This window comes from Pristiophorus japonicus, chromosome 22 (assembly GCF_044704955.1).
Source record: "Pristiophorus japonicus isolate sPriJap1 chromosome 22, sPriJap1.hap1, whole genome shotgun sequence".
NCBI classification, from domain to species: Eukaryota; Metazoa; Chordata; class Chondrichthyes; family Pristiophoridae; genus Pristiophorus; species Pristiophorus japonicus.
The window spans coordinates 53,743,570-53,767,954 of record NC_091998.1 but is presented as its reverse complement, the minus strand read 5'-3'; the positions used below and the strand labels follow the sequence as shown (position 1 = coordinate 53,767,954).

At 47.5% G+C, this 24,385-nt stretch overlaps 1 protein-coding gene across 1 annotated transcript; it reads left to right on the top strand.

Moving 5' to 3' along the window:
* Window positions 1-1,474: 1,474 nt before the first annotated feature.
* Window positions 1,475-23,395, top strand: LOC139235041 (eukaryotic translation initiation factor 4E-binding protein 1-like). The gene is made up of 3 exons (XM_070866153.1): window positions 1,475-1,710; window positions 21,672-21,845; window positions 22,946-23,395. The coding sequence occupies exons 1-3, from the start codon at window positions 1,578-1,580 to the stop codon at window positions 22,975-22,977; spliced, it is 339 nt and encodes a 112-aa protein (XP_070722254.1). The 5' UTR covers window positions 1,475-1,577; the 3' UTR covers window positions 22,978-23,395.
* The last annotated feature ends 990 nt before the right edge of the window (window positions 23,396-24,385 follow it).

Below are 24,385 nucleotides of genomic sequence, written 5' to 3'. Positions count from 1 at the left end.
GCACTATTGAAATGCAAGTCTTTTTTAAGTTTTGAACAAAAAATTTAATGATGTGGATTTCTCAGTAGTTTCTTGTGTCGACTCTTTTCTTGGTGTCACTGAATAGAGATTGAAAGCGAGAACCACAGCTGATTTCTCCCAGCTATCTCAGATGCACCAAGGCTACAAGCACTGCCCATAATCGTGATCAGCAAACTCAACAGGAGGCAGAATCCACCTCAGTACCGCTCAATCCATATGTCACTGTACCACAACAAACTATGCATTTACCACTGGTAATTCGTGGTTAAAGAAAGAAAGATTTGGATTTGTAAAGCGCCTTTCTCCTTGATAAAGTGCAACACCCCACCGATACCTGGGAATCCCTGGCCCAAGACCGCCCTAAGTGAAGGAAGAGCAACCGGGAGCGCGCTGAGCACCTCGAGTCACATCGCCGAGACCATGCAGAAAACAAGCGCAGGCAGCGGAAAGAGTGTACGGCAAACCTGTCCCACCCACCCTTTCCCTCAACCACTGTCTGTCCCACCTGTGACAGAGACTGTAATTTCCGTATTGGACTGTTCAATCACCTGAGAACTCACTTTTAGAGTGGAAGCAAGTCTTCCTCGATTTCAAGGTACTGCCTATGATGTTGATAATGGAAGGCCTTGTTAAGCTGATTTTTCATGACCACCAGACATCTCAAAAAACTTTACAGCCAATGAAGTACTTTTGGACTGTTGTAATGCAGGAAACCCATCAGCCAATTTGTGCACAGCAAGCTCCCAGAAATGTAATAATGACCAGATAATTTTTTTTTTGTTGTGTCGGGATAAATATTGGCCAGGACATCGGGATAACTGCCCTGCTACTCTTCAAAATAGTGCCATGAGATCTTTTTATGTCCACCTGAGAGAGCAGACGGGGCCGAGGTGTAACGGCTCATCCGAAAGATAGCACCTCCGATAGTGGAGCGCTCCCTCAGCACTGCACTGGGAGTGTCAGCCTCGATCTTTGTGCTCAAGTCTCTGGAGTGGGATTTGAACCCACAACCTTCTGACTCAAAGACGAGCGAGGTAAAGCAGAGACCATTGAACCTTTAAAGAGACAATCACTTAAATATTTGAAAGAAAGGAAGATGCAGAGTATGGAGAGAGATTGAGAGCGTGGGCCAAATGGCCTCCTGCCACAGTGAGAGCTCAGCCCTGGGCCAGTAGTGGGGAGCCGAAGCCGCTCGGCTCTTTCCGGCAGAGGAGCCGATGATGACGTAAGACTCGGTGGCGGTGGCTCGGCAGAGGCGCCGACGATGACGTAAGACTCGGTGGTGGTGGTTCGGCAGAGGAGCCGACGATGACGGAGGGCTCGACCCGAAGGCGCTCGGCTGTTTCCGGCGGGGAGCCGAGGATGACGCGGGCCCGGGGGAGGGAGGCCGGCAGGCGAGCGCTGTTGTTGTTGTTGGTGGCGGGGGCTGGCTGCGCGGGGCCTGGAGGGGGACAGCGTGAGGCGAGGCAAGGGGAGGGCCGGGGTGTAGGAGATCAGTGAGACCGTGTGTGTGTGTGTGTGTGTGTGTGTGAGGGGGAGAGGGACGCCAGCTCAGGATGTCGGGCCCGGCGCAGAAAACCGAGAGCCGCGCCATCCCCACCCGCCGGGTGACCGTCAGCGACTCGGGCCAGCTGCCGCACGACTACAGCACCACCCCCGGGGGCACCCTGTTCAGCACCACGCCTGGAGGTAAGGGACGGCACAAAACGGCGCCTGTTGCCCCAAGCTCCTCCCCAATGCCCCCTCTGCCCCGCCCCTCTCCCAAGCCCCTCCCCCCTCAACTCCTCCACTTGCCCCATCAGCCCCTCCCCATTGCCTCCACCCAATGCCCCCCCCAGCCTCTCCCCTCCAATGCCCCCCCTAGCTCCTCCCCTCCAATGTTCCCCCCAGCTCCTCCCTTCCAATGCCCCCTCTAGCCCTTCCCTTCCAATGCCCCCCCAAGCCCTTCCCTTCCAGTGCCCCCCCTAGCCCTTCCCTTCCAGTGCCCCCACTAGCCCTTCCCTTCCAATGCCCCCCCAGCCCTTCCCTTCCAATGCCCCCCCCAGCCCTTCCCTTCCAATGCCCCCTCTAGCCCTTCCCTTCCTCTGCCCCCCCTAGCCCTTCCCTTCCAATGCCCCCCCTAGCCCTTCCCTTCCAATGCCCCCCCTAGCCCTTCCCTTCCAATGCCCCCTGTGTCCCTCCTTCACTCTCCCCGCCCCCCCAAGCTCCTTCCCAGTACCCTCCAAGCCCCTCCCCCGCCATCCCCATCGTCCCTACCCCCACTGGCCCCATGCCCACCAACTCCTCCATTGTTTTTTTAAGAAGCCCTACTAAAAATAGTGTCACATTGGGAGGAAAACAATTCTTGACGAAGGTATTAATAAAACACAAGCCAATGACCAAATGATATTGATCGCAAAATAAGCGAGAGGATCACATGATGTTTGAAACCACGAGGACCACTTCATAATCAGATTATAACCTCAAAATAACTCATTTTTCTGTATATTTGCATAAAGATTTAGATTTTCTTGTCACTTCGTGTGTTCTGTCCCTTTGACACTTAGATCATGAGTTCTAACATCTGCAAGTTTGTGCAGCTCATAATAGAGGCCCATCCCTGTGAAATGTTCTTCCCTCCCATCAGCTGTCAAACATGTTTTTATCGTAACAAATTTTATTTGAACTGTTTCGACATTTCAAACCTTAAAGCAAATTTGAGTGGCATTTAAAATCCACATAGGTTTGCTTTCATTTTTATTGAATGTACATTTAAATTATTAACTGCTTCCAGTTCTGTGATAATGGAGTGTAATTGTGATCTGGTGTTGGTGATAGCTGAACTGATGTGAATCAGTTGTGAATGATGAATACTGCCATATCAGGAGTGTTTGTGAGCAGCTGCTGCAAACCAGTGCCTATTCCCGTGAAGTACATACAACTTCATTCAGATTGTGGCTTTCGTGCTTGTTATTATTGGCTGCACAACATTTGAACCCTGCCAAGCTTGCTGAGTGGTCCTAGTTGTAGTGCGCTTTCAGTCTCTACTTTTCTCAATGCAATCTCATTGAAAATGGTCATCTAGGAACCAGTGCATTAAATTATGAGGGGCCTAGATAAAGTGAATACGATGGACCTACTTCCCTTAGTAGAGAGGTCAATGACCAGGGGGCATAGATTTAAAGTCATTGGTAGAAGGATTGGAGCGGAGTTGAGAAGAACTTTTTTCACCCAGAGGGTGGTGGGGGTCTGGAACTCACTGCCTGAAAGGGTGGTAGAGACAGAAACCCTCATCAAGTTTAAAAAGTACTTGGATGCTACGGAAAGTGGGATTAGGCTGGATAGCTCTTTGTCGGCTGGCACAGACACGATGGGCCGCATGGCCTCCTTCTGTCCCTTTATGATGCTACAAACCTCTGATCAACTTTTTAATTACCGGGGCCTGTTGTTTGCAATATTGGCTACTCTACCTCCTATATTTTTTCTCCCTAAATTGGCCTGGGTTTTTATCTGGTTTTTGCCTCTCCCAGGAGATCACATGGCTCCGGTTGAGGTGGAGTGTAGAATGTTTTAGTAGAAGGGGTGTCGCAGTTGTGGTGAGGCGGATTGGTTGGGCTGGGTGCTCTTTGCTTTTCCGTCATTGATCATAGATTTATATATAACCTTTCGGGCTGCTGACCAAGGGCCGTGTGGCTCTTTGTTGGCCGGCGCAGACACGATGGGCTGGAATGGCCTCCTTCTGCGCTGTAAATTTCTATGTTTCTATTGGCAAATTGAAGCATTCTGGGTTTTTTTTCGCCCTTTTTTTTTTCAATTTTCTGCCTCGAAGAAAATTCTCTCTTTGATAACAGGTCCTGGGCAAGCTGCAATTCTGTATAAATCAGTCAGCCGAACCTTAGCTCACCATACGAAGTTCCCGCACATGCTTTTCAGCACGAGTGAACAGGAGTGGGAATGCTGGCTAACTTTTAAAACTCTGTCCTGCACTCAGAGGAGCCAGTATGCCTTGGGCTAATTCGGCATAAACCGAAGAATCTAACCTGGAACATTCTGCTCAGTACGGTACCCACCAGATCGTTAGGGAGCTGAACAGTTTGGAGTTTCCCAGAAATTAATTTTTAAAACTATTTGTTTTGGGCAGTGTCAATCTCCCCTAGCGGTGCTTGACAATATTTACAGAAGGATGTTGTGCCCAATCAGTGCTGACGTTTAAGAACATAAGAATTAGAAACAGGAGTAGGCCATCTAGCCCCTCGAGCCTGCTCCGCCATTCAATAAGATCGTGGCCTCAGCTCCACTTACCCGCCCTCTCCCCGTAACCCTTAATTCCCTTATTGCTTAAAAATCTATCTATCTTTGACTTGAAAACATTCAATGAGCCAGCCTCAACTGCTTCCTTGGGCAGAGAATTCCACAGATTCACAACCCTCTGGGAGAAGAAATTCCTTCTCAACTCGGTTTTAAATTGGCTCTCCTGTATTTTGAGGCTGTGCCCCCTAGTTCTAGTCTCCCCTACCAGTGGAAACAGCCTCTCTGCCTCTATCTTGTCTGGCACATGAGAACCTAACTTTTCTTTATTGCAGGATAGTTCCACAAAGTATTTCAACTGCTTGTATGAAAGAAAGACTTACATTTATATAGCATCTTCCACTAGCTCAAGACGCCCCAAAGCACTTAACAGTCAATGAAGTACATTTGAAGGGCAGTCACAGTTATAATGCTGCTGTGATTGGCGGGGGCACAATAGGTCAATATATGAGGAATATGAGGTGCGACGAATGTTTGTGGCGGAGGAGCAGCGAGAGATCGTGGTGGAGGTGCGGTGAATGAGGGGTACGGGGCCCAGAAGAGCCCAGGGGCAGCGCTATGTGTGCGCACTAGGTCCGTGCAACAGAGCCGGTCTCCAGTCGTCCTGGTTAACCCTTGCCACTGGATAAAGATCTAGCTCTATCTAGCCCGTGTGGTGGCTGATGTGCAACGGTCACCCCACATTAAAAAAAATCCACACACAGGCATCTTCCACCCTTTCAATTGGAGTTCAGGTCTGGAACGTCGGGTCCTTCATTGAAACATCTGTGAACCCAAGACATCTCCATTCGAGGGACCGCCTATGATGAATGTAGAAAGAGCGTCAGCCAATTTGAGCACAGCAAGCTCCCACAAACATTAATGTACAATGACCGGATAATCTGTTTTAGTGACATTGGTTGAGGGATGAATATGGACCCCAGGATACCAGGAGAACTCCCTTTCTCCTCTTTGATCTTTTGCGTTCACCTGAAAGGGCAGATGGGACTGTTGTTTCTCTTCCTGTGGGGAAGTACACTGCCTCCGCTTGGCATGTGTGCACGGTGACATGATTGAAATCTGCAGTTCACCGTGTCTGGATGTACAGGCACAGATCTGAGTCCCATCACACTCATCGTCATAGGCAGTCCCTCGGAATCGAGGAAGAATTGCTTCCACACCAAAAAGAGGATGAGTTCAGAGTTGTTTCAATGAAAGACCCGAACTGCATCCTGAAGGTGGAAGATGCCTGTGCATGAATTTTTTTAACGTGTGGTGGCCGTTGCACACCAGCCACCACACGGGCTTGACAGAGCTCGGTCTTGGTCCAGTGGCAAGGATTACCAAGACGACTGGAGACCAGCTCTGCTGCACAGACCTAGTGCGCACACATATCGCAGTGTGGGTTGCTCCTGGGCCCCTGGCCCCAAACTCTCACCTCCCCTGGGCCCCGATCACGTCCTTCGACAGTCTCTCGCCGCTCTTGCTGTATCACTCCATTCACCGACCTGGATCTTGATGACATCACTCTTCGCTGCCGTTACCCTCCTGCACCAGCTCGCGCTGTTCCCTGAAGTAGTATGCCTCCACGCTGCTCCCGACACCGCTTGCTGCTCCTTTTATGGCCCCGACCTGCCGCTGGTCTCATTGGTGTTATTGGGAATACTGACCCGATAACCGATAGCTTGACTTGCTAATGACAGTCTTCCAAAGGTGTTGGAGGGGATATCGATGAACTATCTGATTGAACCTTAGAACACTGGTCAATGACCTCCTCTCACTGAGGCAGAATACAGCATTAGAATCGCTTTCTGGTATTTGCCGCTGTTTATATTGAACTAATTAAACTGCAGAGGTTGTTATTTTTTGGGACGTCCTGAGGTCATGAAACACACTTTCTTTCTTTAACATGATACACTTCAATTTCCTGGCACTTCATGGCTGTATCAACAACTAGATGTAGAGTGGAACCAGATTTCAACTCGAGTCATTCTGAGATGCAGCTCAGATTGCGAATCTGCCATTTATGGAATTCAAGTCGTGCAGGAGAACCTGAGCAAAAGAAAGATTTGCATTTCTGTAGCGCCTTTCGCAACCTCAGGACGTCCCAAAGCGCTTTACAGCCAATGAAGTATATAGTCATTGGAGTGTTGTCACTGTTTTAATGCAGGAAACGCGGCAGCGAAATTGTGCACAACAAGCTCCCACAAACAGCAATGAGATAATGACCAGATAATCAGTTTTAGTGATGTTGGTCAAGGTATGAATATTGTTCCCCAGGGCACCGTGCCCTCCTTCGAAATAGTGCCGTGGGATCGTTTACATCAACCTGAGAGGCCATTCGGTTAATGCCGGTGTTTATGCCACACATGAGCCTCCTCCCACCTTACTTCATCTTAATCTCACTCTATCAGCATATCCTTCTATTCCTTTCTCCCTCATGTACTTATCAAACTTCCCCTTAAATGCCTCTATACTATTCGCTTCAACCACTCCCTGTGGTAGCAATTTTTACATTCCAACCACTCTGGGGAAAGAAGTTTCTCCTGAATTCCTTATTTGATTTTTTAGATTTTTTTTATTTCAAAATATACTTTATTCGTATAAAAATTTGTACAGTGCATTCAAAATCTGTTCAGTACATTTAGCTGCAGTCAGCAATCCCATACACTACATTTGGGTGCTGACGGCAGTTCCGTTCGATACATTTCCTTGCTTTTCAGTTCAAGTACAATTCGGTACAATACGGAATACATTGTAGTACATTCAACAAATTACATTACACGTGTCACGCTTGATTTTTTAGTAACTATCTAATATTTTATGGCCCCTAGTTTTGGGCTCCCGACAAGTGGAAACATCCTCTCTACGTCTACCCTATCAAACCCCTTCATAGTTTTAAAGACATATATCAGGTGACCTCTCGGCCTTCTAACCCCAGTCTGTTCAGACTTTCCTGAGCGTTCTAACCTCTCGATTCTGGTATCATTCTTGTAAATCTTTTCTGCACCTTCTCCAGTGGTTCTATATCTTTTTAGTAATATGGAGACCAGAACTGTGCAAAGTACTGCAAGTGTGGTCTGACCGAGGTTCCACAAGTGTTTTTAGCAACGCTTCGTGTCAACAGCTGATGATGTGGGCGCTGTGTCAGGGGTACAGCCAAAGCTGCGATGTCCCACGATTTTTCTTTTCTCTCTCACCCTCTCTTTCTTCCTCCCCCATCACTGTAGTGATAAAATCTAAAGAGCAGTTGATAGAAATGTTCCCATGTTGTCATCATCATCATCATAAGCAGTCCCTTGGAATCGAGGAAGACTTGTTTCCACTCTTAACATGAGTTTATAGGTGGCTGTACAGTCCAATACAGGAACCACAGTCTCTGTCACAGGTGGGACAGACAATCGTTGACTGGGACAGGTTTGCCGCACGCTCTTTCCCCTGCCTGCGCTTGATTTCTGCATGCTCTCGGCGACGAGACTCGAGGTGCTCAGCGCCCTCCCGGATGCATTTTCTCCACTTTGGGCAGTCTTTGGCCAGAGACGCCCAGGCGTCAGTGGGGATGTTGCATTTTATCAGGAAGGCTTTGAGGGTGCCTTTGAAACGTTTCCTCTGCCAATCTTTGGCTCGTTTGCCGTGAAGGAGTTCCAAGTAGAGCACTTGCTTAGGAGTCTCATGTCTGGCATGCGAACTATGTGGCCTGCCCAGCGGAGCTGATCGAGTGTGGTCAGTGCTTTAATGCTGGGGATGTTGGCCTGGTCGAGGACGCTATCGTTAGCGTGTCTATCCTCCCAGGGGGATTTGCAGGAGTTGTCACAGTAACAATGGCCCCAAGTTTCCACATGATTTGCTCCTGATTTTTAGTAGCAACTGGTGTAGAACGGAGTATCTTAGAAATCGGAATTCTCGTCATTTAGTTTGCTCCAGTTCTAGTCAGTTAGAACAGTTTCACTTTGGAACAGAATTTTTTTTTCAAAAGGGGGTGTGTCCGGCCACTTTCGCCTGTTTTCAAAGTTTCGTCAGTGAAAACTTACTCCAAACTAACTTAGAATGGAGTAAGTGAAGATTTTTGTACGCTCGAAAAAACCTTGTCTACACTTTAGAAAATCAGGCGTAGGTTACAAATCAGGCGTAGGGAATGGTGGGGGGGGGTGTTTAAAGGGAAGTTTACAAACATTAAACACTTCAGTTTTACAAATAAAGAGCCATCATCAATAATAAATGATAAATACATCAATAAATCAACCAATAAATCAATCAAAAAAATTAATAAGAAATAATTTTTTTTTTTAAATCAATAAATAAAAAAAATTCTACTTACCGACTGCAGCACTGGGAGCCCTCCAACAGCGTGCTGGGATGCCCCCCTCGGTGTGTCTCTGTCAGTGTCTCTATCTCTCTGTCTGTCTGTGTCTCTCATTCTCTGTCTGTCAGTGTCTGTGTTTCTGACATCGAGGGGAGGGGGAGGAGGGGGGTAGAGGGGGAGAGGGGGGGAGCAGAGGGAGGGGAGGGAAGGGGGGGAGCAGAGGGAGGGAAGGAGGAGGGATGGGGGAGAAGGGGGAGAAAGGAGATGGAGGGGGAGAAAGGAGATGGGGGGAAAGGAGATATGGGGGGGGAAAAGAGATTGGGGGGGGAAAGGAGATTGGGGGGGGTGGGGGAAGGAGATTGGGCGGGGTGGGGGAGAAGGGGGAGGGAGGCTGAACAGGCTGGGCCCGAGACTTCGGGCAGGGCCCATCCCCAGCACCAGATTTACAGGTAGGTGGCGTTGGGTCAGGTCGGGGGGGTGGTGGGAGGGAGGTCGGTTCGGTTCGGGGAGGGAGAGGGAGGTCAGGTCGGGGGGAGGGAGGTCAGGTCGGATCCAGTCCGGGGGTGGGTGTCGGATCCAGTCAGGGGGGGCGGGTGTCGGGTCCGGTCCGTGCGGGGGGGGGTGTCAGGTCCGGTCCGGGGGGGGGAGCGGGTGTCGGGTCTGGTCCGGAGGCGGGAGTCGAGTCGGGTTGGGAGGAAGCAGGAGCTGGCCGTGGGAGGAGCCTTATTCACGAGCACCAATGAGGCCATTCGGCCAGGGCTAGGGGCTGCGTGCTTCGGGCCCCTCCCACACAGTTTTGGGTGCCTGGAGCTACTGAACTTGTGTGCCCACTGTAGCGTGCATGTGCAGAGGTCCCGGCACTGTTTTCAGCGCTGGGACCTGGCTCCACCCCCTACAGCTCGTGCTGCGCTGCGCCGAGGGCCAGAGGACCTGCAGGGAGGTGGAGAATCTGGAGGTTTCTTTTAGGCACACTTTGTGGCGCGGAAAACGGGCGTCCAGGTCGGGACTGCGCCGTTCTAGGCACGGCTCGAAACTTGGGGCCCTATGAATGCTCGGGTCAGACAGTTTATATACTCAGCTGAACTCTGCTGGTTACCCTGCGTTCCTGTGCAGATCCAGGTACATGCTGGCTCATTCTTCACAGTAGTTAATGTTTGAAAGAAAGTCTTTGAAGTGGTCTTGAGGTATTATCTGTACATTGAGGTGAGAACATAGCAAATTGTTGAGAACAAGTTTTACGTTTGATTCCATTCTATATTAAGCAAGAAAATAGTGAACATTTGTTGTCCTATATTTTTGGGGGCTCCTAAGATCATAAGAATTAGAAGGAGACCACACGGCCTTTCGAGCCTGCTCTGCCATTCAATAAGATCATGGCTGATCTTCGACCTCAACTCCGCTTTCCCGCCTGATCTCTATATCCCTTAATTCCCCTGGAATCCAAAAATCTATCTGTCTCCACCTGGAATATCCTCAACAATTCAGCATCCACAGAATTTTAAAGATTCACGATCCTCTGAGTGAAGAAATTCCTCCTCATCTCAGTCCTAAATGGCCAACCCCTTATCCTGAGACTCTGACCCCTGGTTCTAGACTCTCCAGCCAGGGGGAAACAGCCTCTCAGCATCTATGGAGACATGCAGGTACAGCAGGCAGTAAAGAAAGCAAATGGCATGTTGGCCTTCATAGCGAGAGGATTTGAGTATAGGAGCAGGGAGGTCTTGCTGCAGTTGTACAGGGCCTTGGTGAGACCACACCTTGAGTATCGTGTGCAGTTTTGGTTTCCTAATCTGTGGAAGGACATTCTTGCTATAGAGGGAGTGCAGCGAAGGCTCACCAGACTGATTCCCGGGATGGCAGGACTGACATATGAAGAAAGACTCGATCGACTCGGCTTATATTCACTGGAATTTAGAAGAATGAGAGGGAATCTCATAGAAGCACATAAAATTCTGACGGGATTGGACAGGTTAGATGCAGGAAGAATGTTCCCGATGTTGGGGAAGTCCAGAACCAGGGGTCACAGTCTAAGGATAAGGGGTAAGCCATATAGGACCGAGATGAGGAGAAACTTTTTCACTCAGAGAGTGGTGAACCTGTGGAATTCTCTACCGCAGAAAGTTGTTGAGTCCAGTTCGTTGGATATATCCAAAAGGGAGTTAGATGTGGCCCTTATGGCTAAAGCGATCAGGGGGTATGGAGAGAAGGCAGGAGTGGAGTACTAAAGTTGCATGATCAGCCATGATCATATTGAATGGTGGTGCAGACTCAAAGGGCCGAATGACCTACTCCTGCACCTATTTTCTATGTTTCTATCCTGTCAATCCCCTTCAGAATTTTGTATGTTTCAATGAGATCACTCTCATTCTTCTAAACTCCAGAGAATATAGGCCTAGTCTACTCAATCCTTCCTCAGAGGACCACCCTCTCGTTCCAGGAATCAATCTAGTGAACCTTTGTTGCACCGCCTCTTCCTCAAATAAGACCAAAACTGTGCACAGTACTCCAGATGTCATCTCACCAGAGCCCTGTACAATTGTAGTAAGGCTTCCTTACTCTTGTACTCCAAACCCCTTGCAATAAAGGCCAACATGCAATTTGCCTTCCTAATTACTGACTGTGTTTCCTGTACGAGGACACCTGAATCTCTCTGAACACCAACCACTTGTTTCTCACTATTTAAAGACTATTCCTCCATTATTTCAATGTGTAACTGAACAAATAGAGCAGGAAGGACATTTTTAATCTGCAGTCTGTGGGCAATATTCGTTGATCTCAGCATACACTGCGGTTGAAGGCCTCAGCACGCTGGGTTGAGGAGGGGGAAAGATGGGCCTGGGTTTTCTCCTTGATCGCCATCAAGCAATTGCTACACAGCAACAACTTTTATTTATACAGCGTCTTTAACGTAGTAAAACGTCCCAAGGCGCTTCACAGCAGTGATATAAGACAAAACAGATAAATTTGACACCGAGACACTTAAGAAGAAATTACGGCAGATGACCAAAAGCTTGGTAAAGAGTTAGGTTTTAAGGAGCGCCTTAAAGGAGGAAAGAGGTGGAGAGGTTTAGGGAGGGAATTCCAGAGCTTGGGGCCCAAGCAGCTGTAGGCAGGGCCACCCACCGATGGTTGAGCGATTATAATCAGAGATGCTCAAGAGAGCAGAATTTGAGGAGCGCAGACATCTCGGGAGGGGTTGTGAGGCTGAAAGAGATCACAGAGATAGGGAGGGGCATGGCCACGGAAGTTTACGTGTGTGAACTTTGGTCGATAACGGGATCGGGCTTAAATTGGATGATCAAAGGGAATGCTTGGAAAAGAGTAATGGTCACATCAGAGAGCTGCTGAATGATGTGGTCACAAACATCACTTTGCTAAACCGTGATGTATCTGACTTCAGTACTTTTGGCTGCCAAACACATAGTGAAACTATTCAACATTTCTGAGGCTGGGCAGTTAGCCTTTGATCTAGCTTCCAGATATGTCTAGAATTTATCCTTCAGCACATCTGAATTGGCAGCGTCTTGTGCAGTACTCAGTTGAACCCTAGCAAGGAGTTAATGCCTTCAGGAGTGGCAGGAGAAAATTGGCCAGGAGGAAAAACGTGTATTTTTCCTGCTCGTCTTCACTTGGGTGACATCATCCCAGAGGACACGGTATGATCTGCACCCAGGTCTCTGCCAGAGGCACTCTGGAAGGAGTACGAGTGAAGACTCGTCCTTTTGATTTAAGGTCGGTTAAGAAATGCCCTGAAAACATGGCAACAATTGGTATAAAGTGGAGATTAATTGTTGAGGGAATGAACCTGTGTCCTCAATGCCCTGCGACCAATATACTGTCTTCAAAAATTTTAAAATGTTGCAGCAGGGTAATTGGTCTGGGCAGAACGGCTGACTCATCACATCACCACCTGGAACATGTTCAGCAAGAACACACAAGTCACGGACGGCACTTAAGAGCATGATTTAATATCAAGATTTTACTTAATCCCTTAATAATGTGATCACTTGGGACAATTCGTCCAAAGTTTACACACTCCCCCCAAGGGTCGATTGATTGGGCTTTTGTGTCAGGAGGTCTACCTGTTGTTGCCACTTGGAACATTGTGTTGATTGAGAATGAGTAAACAGCCAATCGGCTAAATCCACGAATTGGCTTTGTTTGTGGGCCAAGCACAGAATGGCTGCAGCCAAGTATTTGAGATGTCGGGGCCCCAGCACGAGAGCTTGGTTTGCGTTGCCAGGTGAATATATTTCCAGCGGGCTTGGAGTTGAAGTTCCAGTTGGCCCACATATCTCGCCACGGATAGGGAGAACCAAGCCTGTCTCCCGTGCTGGCCAATGGCAGTCAACCATTCAACACTCTGCACATCACAGAGCAGGTTTAAAAGCCGACCCGATGAATGAATAAATTATGGGGCTCACCGCAGTATAACAAGGGTTTTTGCATTCGTGCCAACAACAACAAAAAGAAATCCAAACTCGAGTACGACTTATGCATCCTGTAGGTAAAAGAAAGACTTGGATTTATATAGCGCCTTTCACGACCACCAGACGTCTCAAAGCGCTTTACAGCCAATTCAGTACTTTTTGGAGTGCAGTCACTGTTGTAATGTGGGAACCGCGGCAGCCAATTTGCGCACAGCAAGCTCCCACAAACAGCAATGTGATAATGACCAGATAATCTGTTTTAGTGATGTTGATTGAGGGATAAATATTGGTCCTAGGACACCGGGAAAAACTCTCCCGCTCTTCTTCAAAATAGTGCCATGGGATCTTTTACATCCATCTGAGAGGGCAGACGGGGTCTCGGTTTAACGTCTCATACGAAAGACGGCATCTCTGACAGTGCTGCCTCAGCAGTGCACTGGAGTGTCAGCCTAGATTAATTTAGGATGTCGAACTCCTTGTTTGGAGAAATATTTCTACATTACCAGCTGTGGTCATGTTATGGTTTTTAATATCTCTTAAGCGGATAATGTTTCTGGTAACCTTGAATTCATGTTTGTTGATTCAAAAGAGGTTTGAATGTGTTCAGGTTCCAAATAGTTCTTGTTTCACAGGCCAAATCTTGTTACAGCGCATTGTGGTATGTCTATCGGTCAAAAGTAACGGAAGACTAGGGTAAACAGACCTGATTTGGGGCCCAATGGACAAATGCACTGCCAGGGGCTTGGTCGATCCCAGTTTTCAATCCCTTGCATCATCCCTGGTGACCGTCGCTCAATGTTCTATATCCTCGGCCGTGCTCCAGAACCCTGCTGGGAAAGGATTGGATGCACGTGTTCTGATGATTGGATTGATTGGATGTTTGCCCCCAACTGTGGGGAAAACAGCCGTGGCTCAGTGGGCAGCGCTCAAGTCCCACTCCAGCGACTTGAGCACAAAAAAATCCAGGCTGACACTCCAGTGCAGTGCTGAGGGAGCGCTGCACTGTCGGGAGGTGCCGTCTTTCAGATGAGATGTTAAACCAAGGCCCCATCTGCCCTCTCAGGTGGACGTAAATGATCCCATGGCCACTATTTCAAAGAAGAGCGGGTGAGTTAACCCTGGTGTCCTGGGGCCAATATTTATTCCTCAATCAACATAACAAAAGAAACCAGATTATCTGGTCATTATCACATTGCTGCTTGTGGGAGCTTGCTGTGCGCAAATTGACTGCTATGTTTCCTACTCATCATCATCTTCATAGGCAGTCCCTCGGAAGACTTGCTTCCAATCTTAGCATGAGTCCTTAGGTGGCTGTACAGTCCAATACGAGAACCACAGTCTCTGTCATAGAAACATTGAAAATAGGTGCAGGAGTACGCCATTCGGCCCTTCGAGCCTGCACCACCATTCAATAAGATCATGGCTGATCATTCACCTCAGTATCCCTTTCCTGCTTTCTCTCCATACCCCTTGATCCCTTTAGCCGTAAGGGCCATATCTAACTCCCTCTTGAATATATCCAATGAACTGGCATCAACAACTCTCTGTTGCAGGGAATTCCACAGGTTAAGAACTCTCTGAGTGAAGAAGTTTCTCCTCATCTCAGTCCTAAATGGCCTACCCCTTATCCTAAGACTATGTCCCCTGGTTCTGGACTTCCCCTACATCGGGAACATTCTACCCGCATCTAACCTGTCCTGTTCTGTCAGAATCTTATATGTTTCTATGAGATCCCCTCTCACCCTTCTAAACTCCAATGTATAAAGGCCCAGTTGATCCAGTCTCTCCTCATATGTCAGTCCTGCCACCCTGGGAATCAGTCTGGTGAACCTTCGCTGCACTCCCTCAATAGCAAGAACCAATGCAGGGAGATAGAGGGAAACAAAAAGGAGGCAAAAACAAAAGACAGAAAGGAGATGAGGAAAAGTGGAGGGCAGAGAAACCCAAGGCAAAGAACAAAAAGGGCCATTGTACAGCAAAATTCTAAAAGGACAGAGGGTGTTAAAAAAACAAGCCTAAAGGCTTTGTGTCTTAATGCAAGGAGTATCCGCAATAAGGTGGATGAATTAACTGTGCAAATAGATGTTAACAAATATGATGTGATTGGGATTACGGAGACGTGGCTCCAGGATGAGCAGGGCTGGGAACTCAACATCCAGGGGTATTCAACATTCAGGAAGGATAGAATAAAAGGAAAAGGAGGTGGGGTAGCATTGCTGGTTAAGGAGGAGATTAAGGCAATAGTTAGGAAGGACATTAGCTTGGATGATGTGGAATCTATATGGGTAGAGCTGCAGAACACCAAAGGGCAAAAAACGTTAGTGGGAGTTGTGTACAGACCTCCAAACAGTAGTAGTGATGTTGGGGAGGGCATCAAACAGGAAATTAGGGGTGCGTGCAATAAAGGTGCAGCAGTTATAATGGGTGACTTTAATATGCACATAGATTGGGCTAACCAAACTGGAAGCAATACGGTGGAGGAGGATTTTCTGGAGTGCATAAGGGATGGTTTTTTAGACCAATATGTCGAGGAACCAACTAGGGGGGAGGCCATCTTAGACTGGGTGTTATGTAATGAGAAAGGATTAATTAGCAATCTCGTTGTGCGAGGCCCCTTGGGGAAGAGTGACCATAATATGGTGGAATTCTGCATTAGGATGGAGAATGAAACAGTTAATTCAGAGACCATGGTCCAGAACTTAAAGAAGGCTAACTTTGAAGGTATGAGGCGTGAATTGGCTGAGATGGATTGGCGAATGATACTTAAGGGGTTGACTGTGGATGGGCAATGGCAGACATTTAGAGACCGCATGGATGAACTACAACAATTGTACATTCCTGTCTGGCATAGAAATAAAAAAGGGAAGGTGGCTCAACCGTGGCTATCAAGGGAAATCAGGGATAGTATTAAAGCCAAGGAAGTGGCATACAAATTGGCCAGAAATAGCAGCGAACCTGGGGACTGGGAGAAATTTAGAACTCAGCAGAGGAGGACAAAGGGTTTGATTAGGGCAGGGAAAATGGAGTATGAGAAGAAGCTTGCAGGGAACATTAAGACGGATTGCAAAAGTTTCTATAGATATGTAAAGAGAAAAAGATTAGTAAAGACAAATGTAGGTCCCCTGCAGTCAGAATCAGGGAAGTCATAACGGGGAACAAAGAAATGGCGGACCAATTGAACAAGTACTTTGGTTCGGTATTCACGAAGGAGGACACGAACAACCTTCCGGTTATAAAAGGGGTCGGGGGGTCTAGTAAGGAGGAGGAACTGAGGGAAATCCTTATTAGCCGGGAAATTGTGTTGGGGAAATTGATGGGATTGAAGGCCGATAAATCCCCAGGGCCTGATGGACTGCATCCCAGAGTACTTAAGGAGGTGGCCTTGGAAATAGTGGATGCGTTGACAGTCATTTTCCAACATTCCATTGACTCTGGATCAGTTCCTATGGAGTGGAGGGTAGCCAATGTAACCCCACTTTTTAAAAAAGGAGGGAGAGAGAAAACAGGGAATTATAGACCGGTCAGCCTGACATCGGTAGTGGGTAAAATGATGGAATCAATTATTAAGGATGTCATAGCAGTGCATTTGGAAAGAGGTGACATGATAGGTCCAAGTCAGCATGGATTTGTGAAAGGGAAATCATGCTTGACAAATCTTCTGGAATTTTTTGAGGATGTTTCCAGTAGAGTGGATAAGGGAGAACCAGTTGATGTGGTATATTTGGACTTTCAGAAGGCGTTCGACAAGGTCCCACACAAGAGATTGATGTGCAAAGTTAGAGCACATGGGATTGGGGGTAGTGTACTGACATGGATTGAGAACTGGTTGTCAGACAGGAAGCAAAGAGTAGGAGTAAATGGGTACTTTTCAGAATGGCAGGCAGTGACTAGTGGGGTACCGCAAGGTTCTGTGCTGGGGCCCCAGCTGTTTACACTGTACATTAATGATTTAGATGAGGGGATTAAATGTAGTATCTCCAAATTTGCGGATGACACTAAGTTGGGTGGCAGTGTGAGCTGCGAGGAGGATGCTGTGAGGCTGCAGAGCGACTTGGATAGGTTAGGTGAGTGGGCAAATGCATGGCAGATGAAGTATAATGTGGATAAATGTGAGGTTATCCACTTTGGTGGTAAAAACAGAGAGACAGACTATTATCTGAATGGTGACAGATTAGGAAAAGGGGAGGTGCAAAGAGACCTGGGTGTCATGGTACATCAGTCATTGAAGGTTGGCATGCAGGTGCAGCAGGCGGTTAAGAAAGCAAATGGCATGTTGGCCTTCATAGCAAGGGGATTTGAGTACAGGGGCAGGGAGGTGTTGCTACAGTTGTACAGGGCATTGGTGAGGCCACACCTGGAGTATTGTGTACAGTTTTGGTCTCCTAACCTGAGGAAGGACATTCTTGCTATTGAGGGAGTGCAGCGAAGGTTCACCAGACTGATTCCCGGGATGGCGGGACTGACCTATCAAGAAAGACTGGATCAACTGGGCTTGTATTCACTGGAGTTCAGAAGAATGAGAGGGGACCTCATAGAAACATATAAAATTCTGACGGGGTTAGACAGGTTAGATGCAGGAAAAATGTTCCCAATGTTGGGGAAGTCCAGAACCAGGGGTCACAGTCTAAGGATAAGGGGTAAGCCATTTAGGACCGAGATGCGGAGGAACTTCTTCACCCAGAGAGTGGTGAACCTGTGGAATTCTCTACCACAGAAAGTTGTTGAGGCCAATTCACTAAATATATTCAAAATGGAGTTAGATGAGGTCCTTACTACTAGGGGGATCAAGGGGTATGGCGAGAAAGCAGGAATGGGGTACTGAAGTTGAATGTTCAGCCATGAACTCATTGAATGGCGGTGCAGGCTAGAAGGGCCGAATGGCCTACTCCTGCACCTATTTTCTATGTTTCTATGTTTCTGTGATCTTCCTCAGATTAGGAGACCAAAACTGAACACAATACTCCAGGTGAGGCCTCACCAAGGCCCTGTACAACTTCAGTAAGACTTCCCTTCTCCTATACTCAAATCCCCTAGCTATGAAGGCCAACATACCATTTGCCTTCTTCACCGCCTACTGTACCTGTATACCAACTTTTTATGACTGATGAACCATGACACCCAGGTCTCGTTGCACTTGCCCTTTTCCTAATCTGCCACCATTCAGATAATATTCTGTCTTCGCGTTTTTGACCCCAAAGTGGATAACCTCACATTTACCCACATTATACTGCCATGCATTTGCCCACTCACCTAACTGCATCTGCCATGCAGTTACCCTGCAGCCTCCTAGCATCCCCCTCACAGCTCACACCGCCACCCAGTTTAGTGTCATCTGCAAACTTGGAGATATTACACTCAATTTCTTCATCCAAATCATTGATGTATATTGTAAATAGCTGGGGTCCCAGCACTGAGCCCTGAGGCACTCCACTAGTCACTGCCTGCCATTCTGAAAAGGACCTGTTTATCCCGACTCTCTGCTTCCTGTCTGCCAACCAGTTCTCTATCCACGTCAGTATATTACCCCCAATACTATGTGCTTTGATTTTGCACACCAATCTCTTGTGTGGGACCTTGTCAAAAGCCTTTTGAAAGTCCAAATACACCACTTCCATTGGTCTCCCTTGTCAATTCTACTAGTTACATCCTCAAAAAATTCCAGAAGATTTGTCAAGCATGATTTCCCCTTCATAAATCCATGCTGACTTGGACTGATCCTGTCACTGCTTTTCAAATGCGCTGCTATTTCATCCTTAATAATTGATTCCAACATTTTTCCCACTACTGATGTCAGGCTAACTGGTCTATAATTACCCGTTTTCTCTCTTCCCTTCCTTTTTAAAAAGTGGTGTTACATTAGCTACCCTCCAGTCCATAAGAACAGATCCAGAGTCGATAGACTGTTGGAAAATGATCACCAATGCATCCACTATTTCTAGGGTCACTTCCCTAAGTACTCTGGGATGCAGACTATCAGACCCCGGGCATTTATCGGCCTTCAATCCCATCAATTTCCCTAACACAATTTCCCGCCTAATAAGGATACCCTTCAGTTCCTCCTTCTCACTAGACCCTCGGTCCCCTAGTACTTCGGAAGGATATTTGTGTCTTCCTTCGTGAAGACAGAACCAAAGTATTTGTTCAATTGGTCTGCCATTTCTTTGTTCCCCATTATAAATTCACTTGAATCCGACTGCAAGGGACCTATGTTTGTCTTCACTAATCTTTTTCTCTTCACATATCTATAGAAGCTTTTTCAGTCAGTTTTTATGTTCCCGGCAAGCTTCTTCTCGTACTCTATTTTCCTCCTCTTAATTAAACCCTTTGTCCTCCTCTGCTGAATTCTAAATTTCTCCCAGTCCTCAGGTTTGTTGCTCTTTCTGGCCAATTTATATGCCTCTTCCTTGGATTTTACACTATCCTTAATTTCCCTTGTTAGCCACGGTTGAGCCACCTTCCCCATTTTATTTTTACTCCAGACAGGGATGTACAATTGCTGAAGTTCATCCATATGATCTTTAAATGTCATAGGTGGGACAGACAGTGGTTGAGGGGAAGGGTGGGCAGGGAGCCTGGTTTGCTGCACGCTCCTTCCGCTGCCTGAGCTTGATTTCTGCATGCTCTCGGCGACGATACTCGAGGAGCTCAGCGCCCTCCCGGATGCACTTCCTCCACTTAGGGCGGTCTTTGAGCAGGGACTCCCAGGTGTCAGTGGGGATGTCGCACTTTATCAGGGAGGCTTTGAGGGTGTTCTTGTAACATTTCCTCTGCCTGCCTTTGGCTTGTTTCATATGTTTCCTACATATGTTTCCTACATTACAACAGTGACTACACTCCAAAAGTATTTCAATGGCTGTAAAAACGCTTTGATGTCCGGTGGTTGTGAAAGGCACTATATAAATGCAAGTCTTTTTCATTCCCTCCCACCAGTTAAGCTCCATCTACCACTCTCACTGTGCAGTCTTCCCCCATGGCTACCACGTGAAGTGCCATAGCCATACCCCAGCATAAGCGGCTATATTTGGTAAACCCAACCCTTGGACAGTATTGCCGTGAGACCTGCATTGTCCATTCCCCAGTTATCCACCTTCCTCCATCTTTTTCACAGGACAAAGCCTTGTGTAAGTGGTCACCTCCTGCGCAGTTCACATAACATTTCTCCTGATTCTGTCACACTTGCCTTCAATCCTGTGCCTACAGTATTGCTGTATCACACGCCCAAGTCCAAATTTTAATGATATTTTTTTTTTAAATCTGACAGTTTTCATTATTTACAGGCGCGTTCCCCTCCACGACGTCAGATAATGGAAATTGTGACGCTGCACAAAGTCTTGCTCGTGCAACATTGCGATTGGCAGAATGTTACACTTTCCACATTTTACCGCGAGCACAGCCATAAGCAGAAAGCACCTTGTGTCTGCAGCTGATAACGGTGATCAAGGCTGGGAAAGGAAGCAGATGGATTGTATGTGAGACACGGCATGCGTGTGTTTATCGAAACCTTCAGAACCAAACTTTCAGTTGCGTGGCCATGACTTTGTCGGAAACAAGATACCGAAGTCGGTTTGAAGGACTGAATTGGCCAGACTTGCCTTTCAGATAGCTGATAGTTCTGTCTCACAGTTTTCCTCTCCTGTGTGTATTGCTTTTGCTAAAACTGGTAGGAGTATCTACGGTAAGGTTCCCACAAGAGGTGAGAATTGAACCTCGATGTTGCCCAAAATTGAAATACTTGGGAGCAAGCAGCAGAAAGAAAAGGAAATGCTCTGATTGGCTCTCATTGATTACATGACCTGGGGGGGGGTGGGTGGTCCTGATGATCCAAAAGCTCGACACATCATCATAGACAATCCCTCGGAATCGAGGAAGACTTGCTTCCACTCTAAAAATGAGTCGTTAGGTGGCTGAACAGTCCAATACAAGAGCCACAGTCCCTGTCACAGGTGGGACAGATAGTCGTTGAGGGAATGGGTGGGTGGGACAGGTTTGCCACACGCTCTTTCCGCTGCATAGCTCCACGCAGCCCAGTCCGCTCCAGCTCACAATACATGCCCGACTTCTGGTGTCGGGTTCGAAGAGTCTGCACATGCGCGGGAGGACAGTGGTGCGAAGGCGTCGGGGGCGGAGTCCAAGGCACGCAGGTGCAGAAGGATGCTCAAAAAAAACTAGTGCAAATAATCACTGGAAAGAAAACAGGAAATGAACTAAGGCAATGGAGACAGGGAATTGAACCACAAGATCATAAAGACCTTGAGATGTTAATTAACCGTAGCATTTGAATTGCAGTGCCTTTGAGAGAGAATTTTTAAGGCATTCTACAGATTTTCAAATATGCATGGTATTTATATATGGAGCTGATGAATATTCCACAGTGCTCAGTGTGGTGGGCTGAGCACTTCAAGTAGAATCAGGAACTTGAGCTGGTTGATTCAAAAGCGCTTCACGCTGTTGTGCCATTGATGTCCGCACAGGCCGGGGTTCTGACCCAGACCATTCTGGTCTCTCGTAGCCCAAAAAAGGTTTCCAACAACGAGTATCTTCTCCTCGTGACAGCACAGCCTGGTGAAACGTGACCAAAAAAACCCGCTCGGCTGTGCTGAACCACACCCGATCCCTGTCGACCTGATCGGTGGATTGCTTTTACGTTGCAGGCACCCGCATTATTTATGACCGCAAATTCCTCATGGAGTGCCGCAATTCCCCAGTGGCTAGGACTCCCCCACGGGACCTTCCCAAAATCCCGGGTGTCACGGGTCCAAGTACAACGGAGAAGCTGAAGCCGACAGCAAACCACGTGAACAGCCACGAGGAGAAGGCAGCCGGTGGTAAGTAACGACGGGGGCCGGACTGTAACTCGAGAGTTCAGTGAAGGGCGCAGTTGAGGACAAGGCTGATAGTTTGTATGATCCGCTGAACACCAGCACTATTGTAGATTTAGTCCGTCCAAACTGGAGGCACCTTTGTATAACAGGAGGGTGAGGAACGAGTGTGTTCAGCTCTGTCACTTTTGGAGTGAGCAACTTGAGGTGGTTAAAGCGGGTTTCCTTTCTCGAGCATCTATTCTCAAACTCCTGCTCCACACTGTTCACAAACAAGATAGATGTCGGCTGTGCTGCTCCCAAATCAGAGCCAGTGTTGTGGTGAAATGTTCATGATTCGGTCTCTATCTCCGTTTGTGGGAGCACCTGCCTCCCAACCTGGGCAGCATGGCTGAGGTCGGGAAGTGTGTGTGTTTATAAAGGGAAGGGGGGAACGATCCTGGGCATAAATCTGTTGTGTACCTAGTTTTTACGCCTAGGTTGTTAATTACTCCTATCATCATGCAACCTTTTTTCATGGTTACTAATCTGTGTAAGTGTTGACTAAAATAGTGAGAATTTGGTTGGAAGAAAGTCCCCAGCAGTGAAAATGCATCCAGTTTTTTGAAGATCTCCCTCAAACTCATCCAATGTCCGAGTGAGTAATGGTACCAGCCTGTGTCCCACAAAGCCAAATGGACCAGTCGGACCCAGGCTGGATTCTCAGTTCATGCTGAATTGGCTGATCCCATCCAGGCAACATTTGGGACGTCGCACGATTGGCTTCACTGTCAATGGGCCAACGAGGGGGAAAGTCAGTCAGGCTCAAGATCATGATGGCCGTCCACATTTGAGTGTGAGGAACGCGGGGTCTGACTGTCCTGTGGTGCTTCCTTCCTGGTCAAAATGGGCAACCACATTTGCCCTTGCGGGTCGTGTGAAGAACGAGAAATTGGAGGCTTGCGCTGGCTCGTGGGACCAAAAGTGAGCACCACCTGAATAGATTAGGGGTGGAATGGCGGGATTGCGGGGGTGGGGGGCAGACAGCGAAACGACTGTCGTCTATTGTTGCCTGAACTTGGAGTAATTAAAAGGTCACTAAACACCTTTTTGTTTTGCCTCAACAGGAGATGATGCCCAATTTGAGATGGACATTTAAGGCCCACCATAAGGTTTCCCCAAAGTGAGGGACGTTGGTCCTGGAACCTGTTCAGCTGAGCTTGTCGATCAGCCCATGTGTCTTCTCCAAGTCACCAGCTCTACTTTAAAAAAAAATCAATAAATATGCAAATATTTCCTGCCATTGATGGAATCCATCCACTTCTATCCGGCTACAGACAGTGGCACCTTCTGCAAATGCTGTGAAAAGTGTAAGTGCCACGTGTTGTGCGTGGCAGAGCAGCCACTGTTCTAGTTGGCCATTGGCATTGTAAAGGGGCCGTCTCTCAGGTCCTTGATCTGTTTAATCTGGTTTCAAATTTGGTAATCGAGGCTAAAGGTTAACCTTTCAGAGATGTAATTCTTGGTGGGAGAGAGAGAGAGAAAGCCAATAAATAAAGTGAAATTAATCATCCAAAGTTGTTGCGTCTTGCCTCCAACAATTCACAACCTTCCCAGAACGTCTCCGAGTTCAGCGTTTGTTAATTATGTAAATTTGTGATGTATAACTCTGAACCATTGTACACACGAATAAAGCAACACACTGAGCCAAATAGGGCACAGATTGGAGGTAGAACTGGCTTTCCTCTTCGTTATAATGACTTGCCTCTCACTGCTGATGCTGACGAACATCTTGCTGTCCAGCTCACTTCACTTCATGGCCGTTACCGATATACTCGCATTGGAGGCTGTTCAGAGAAGGATCACTAGGTTGATTCCGGAGATGAGGGGGTTGACGTATGAGGATAGGTTGAGTTGGTTGGGCTTATACACATTGGACTTCAGAAGAATGAGAGGTGATCTTATTGAAACTTATAAGATAATGAGGGGGCTTGACAAAGTGGATGCAGAGAGGATATTTGCACTCATAGGGGAAACTAAAACTAGGGGACATAGTCTTAGAATAAGGGGCCGCCCATTTAAAACTGAGATGAGGAGGAATTTCTTCTCTCAGAGGGTTGTAAATCTGTGGAATTCTCTGCCCCCAGAGAGCTACAGAGGCTGGGTCATTGAATATATTTAAGGCGGAGATAGACAGATTTTTGAGCGATAAGGGAGTAAAGGGTTATGGGGAGCGGGCAGGGAAATGGAGCTGAATCCATGATCAGATCAGCCATGATCTCATTAAATGGCGGAGCAGGCTCGAGGGACCAAATGGCCGACTCCTGCTCCTATTTCTTACGTTCTCTCAGATGAGCTGCTCAATGCTGGAGTCATCTGACCAATGCTGGTACACCACCATCTCTTGCCAGTTCTTGTGTTTGTTTTTCATATCTTCACATTCTTGCCTTGGAGAGAATAGCGTGAACTAGTGGAAGCATTCTCAGGCTGGTTCATCTTTGTTACCGCATTCTACCATTGCTTGTCACTGAAGAAAAAAGTAAGGGTGATCAGAACCGATTTACCAG

Bases quoted from the DNA above. Each gene is read 5' to 3' on its own strand.
- LOC139235041 (XM_070866153.1), top strand. From the start codon at position 1,578: ATGTCGGGCCCGGCGCAGAAAACCGAGAGCCGCGCCATCCCCACCCGC. The intron at 1,711-21,671 runs GTAAGGGACGGC...TTTACGTTGCAG, and splicing joins GTTCAGCACCACGCCTGGAG to GCACCCGCATTATTTATGAC. The intron at 21,846-22,945 runs GTAAGTAACGAC...TTGCCTCAACAG, and splicing joins CGAGGAGAAGGCAGCCGGTG to GAGATGATGCCCAATTTGAG.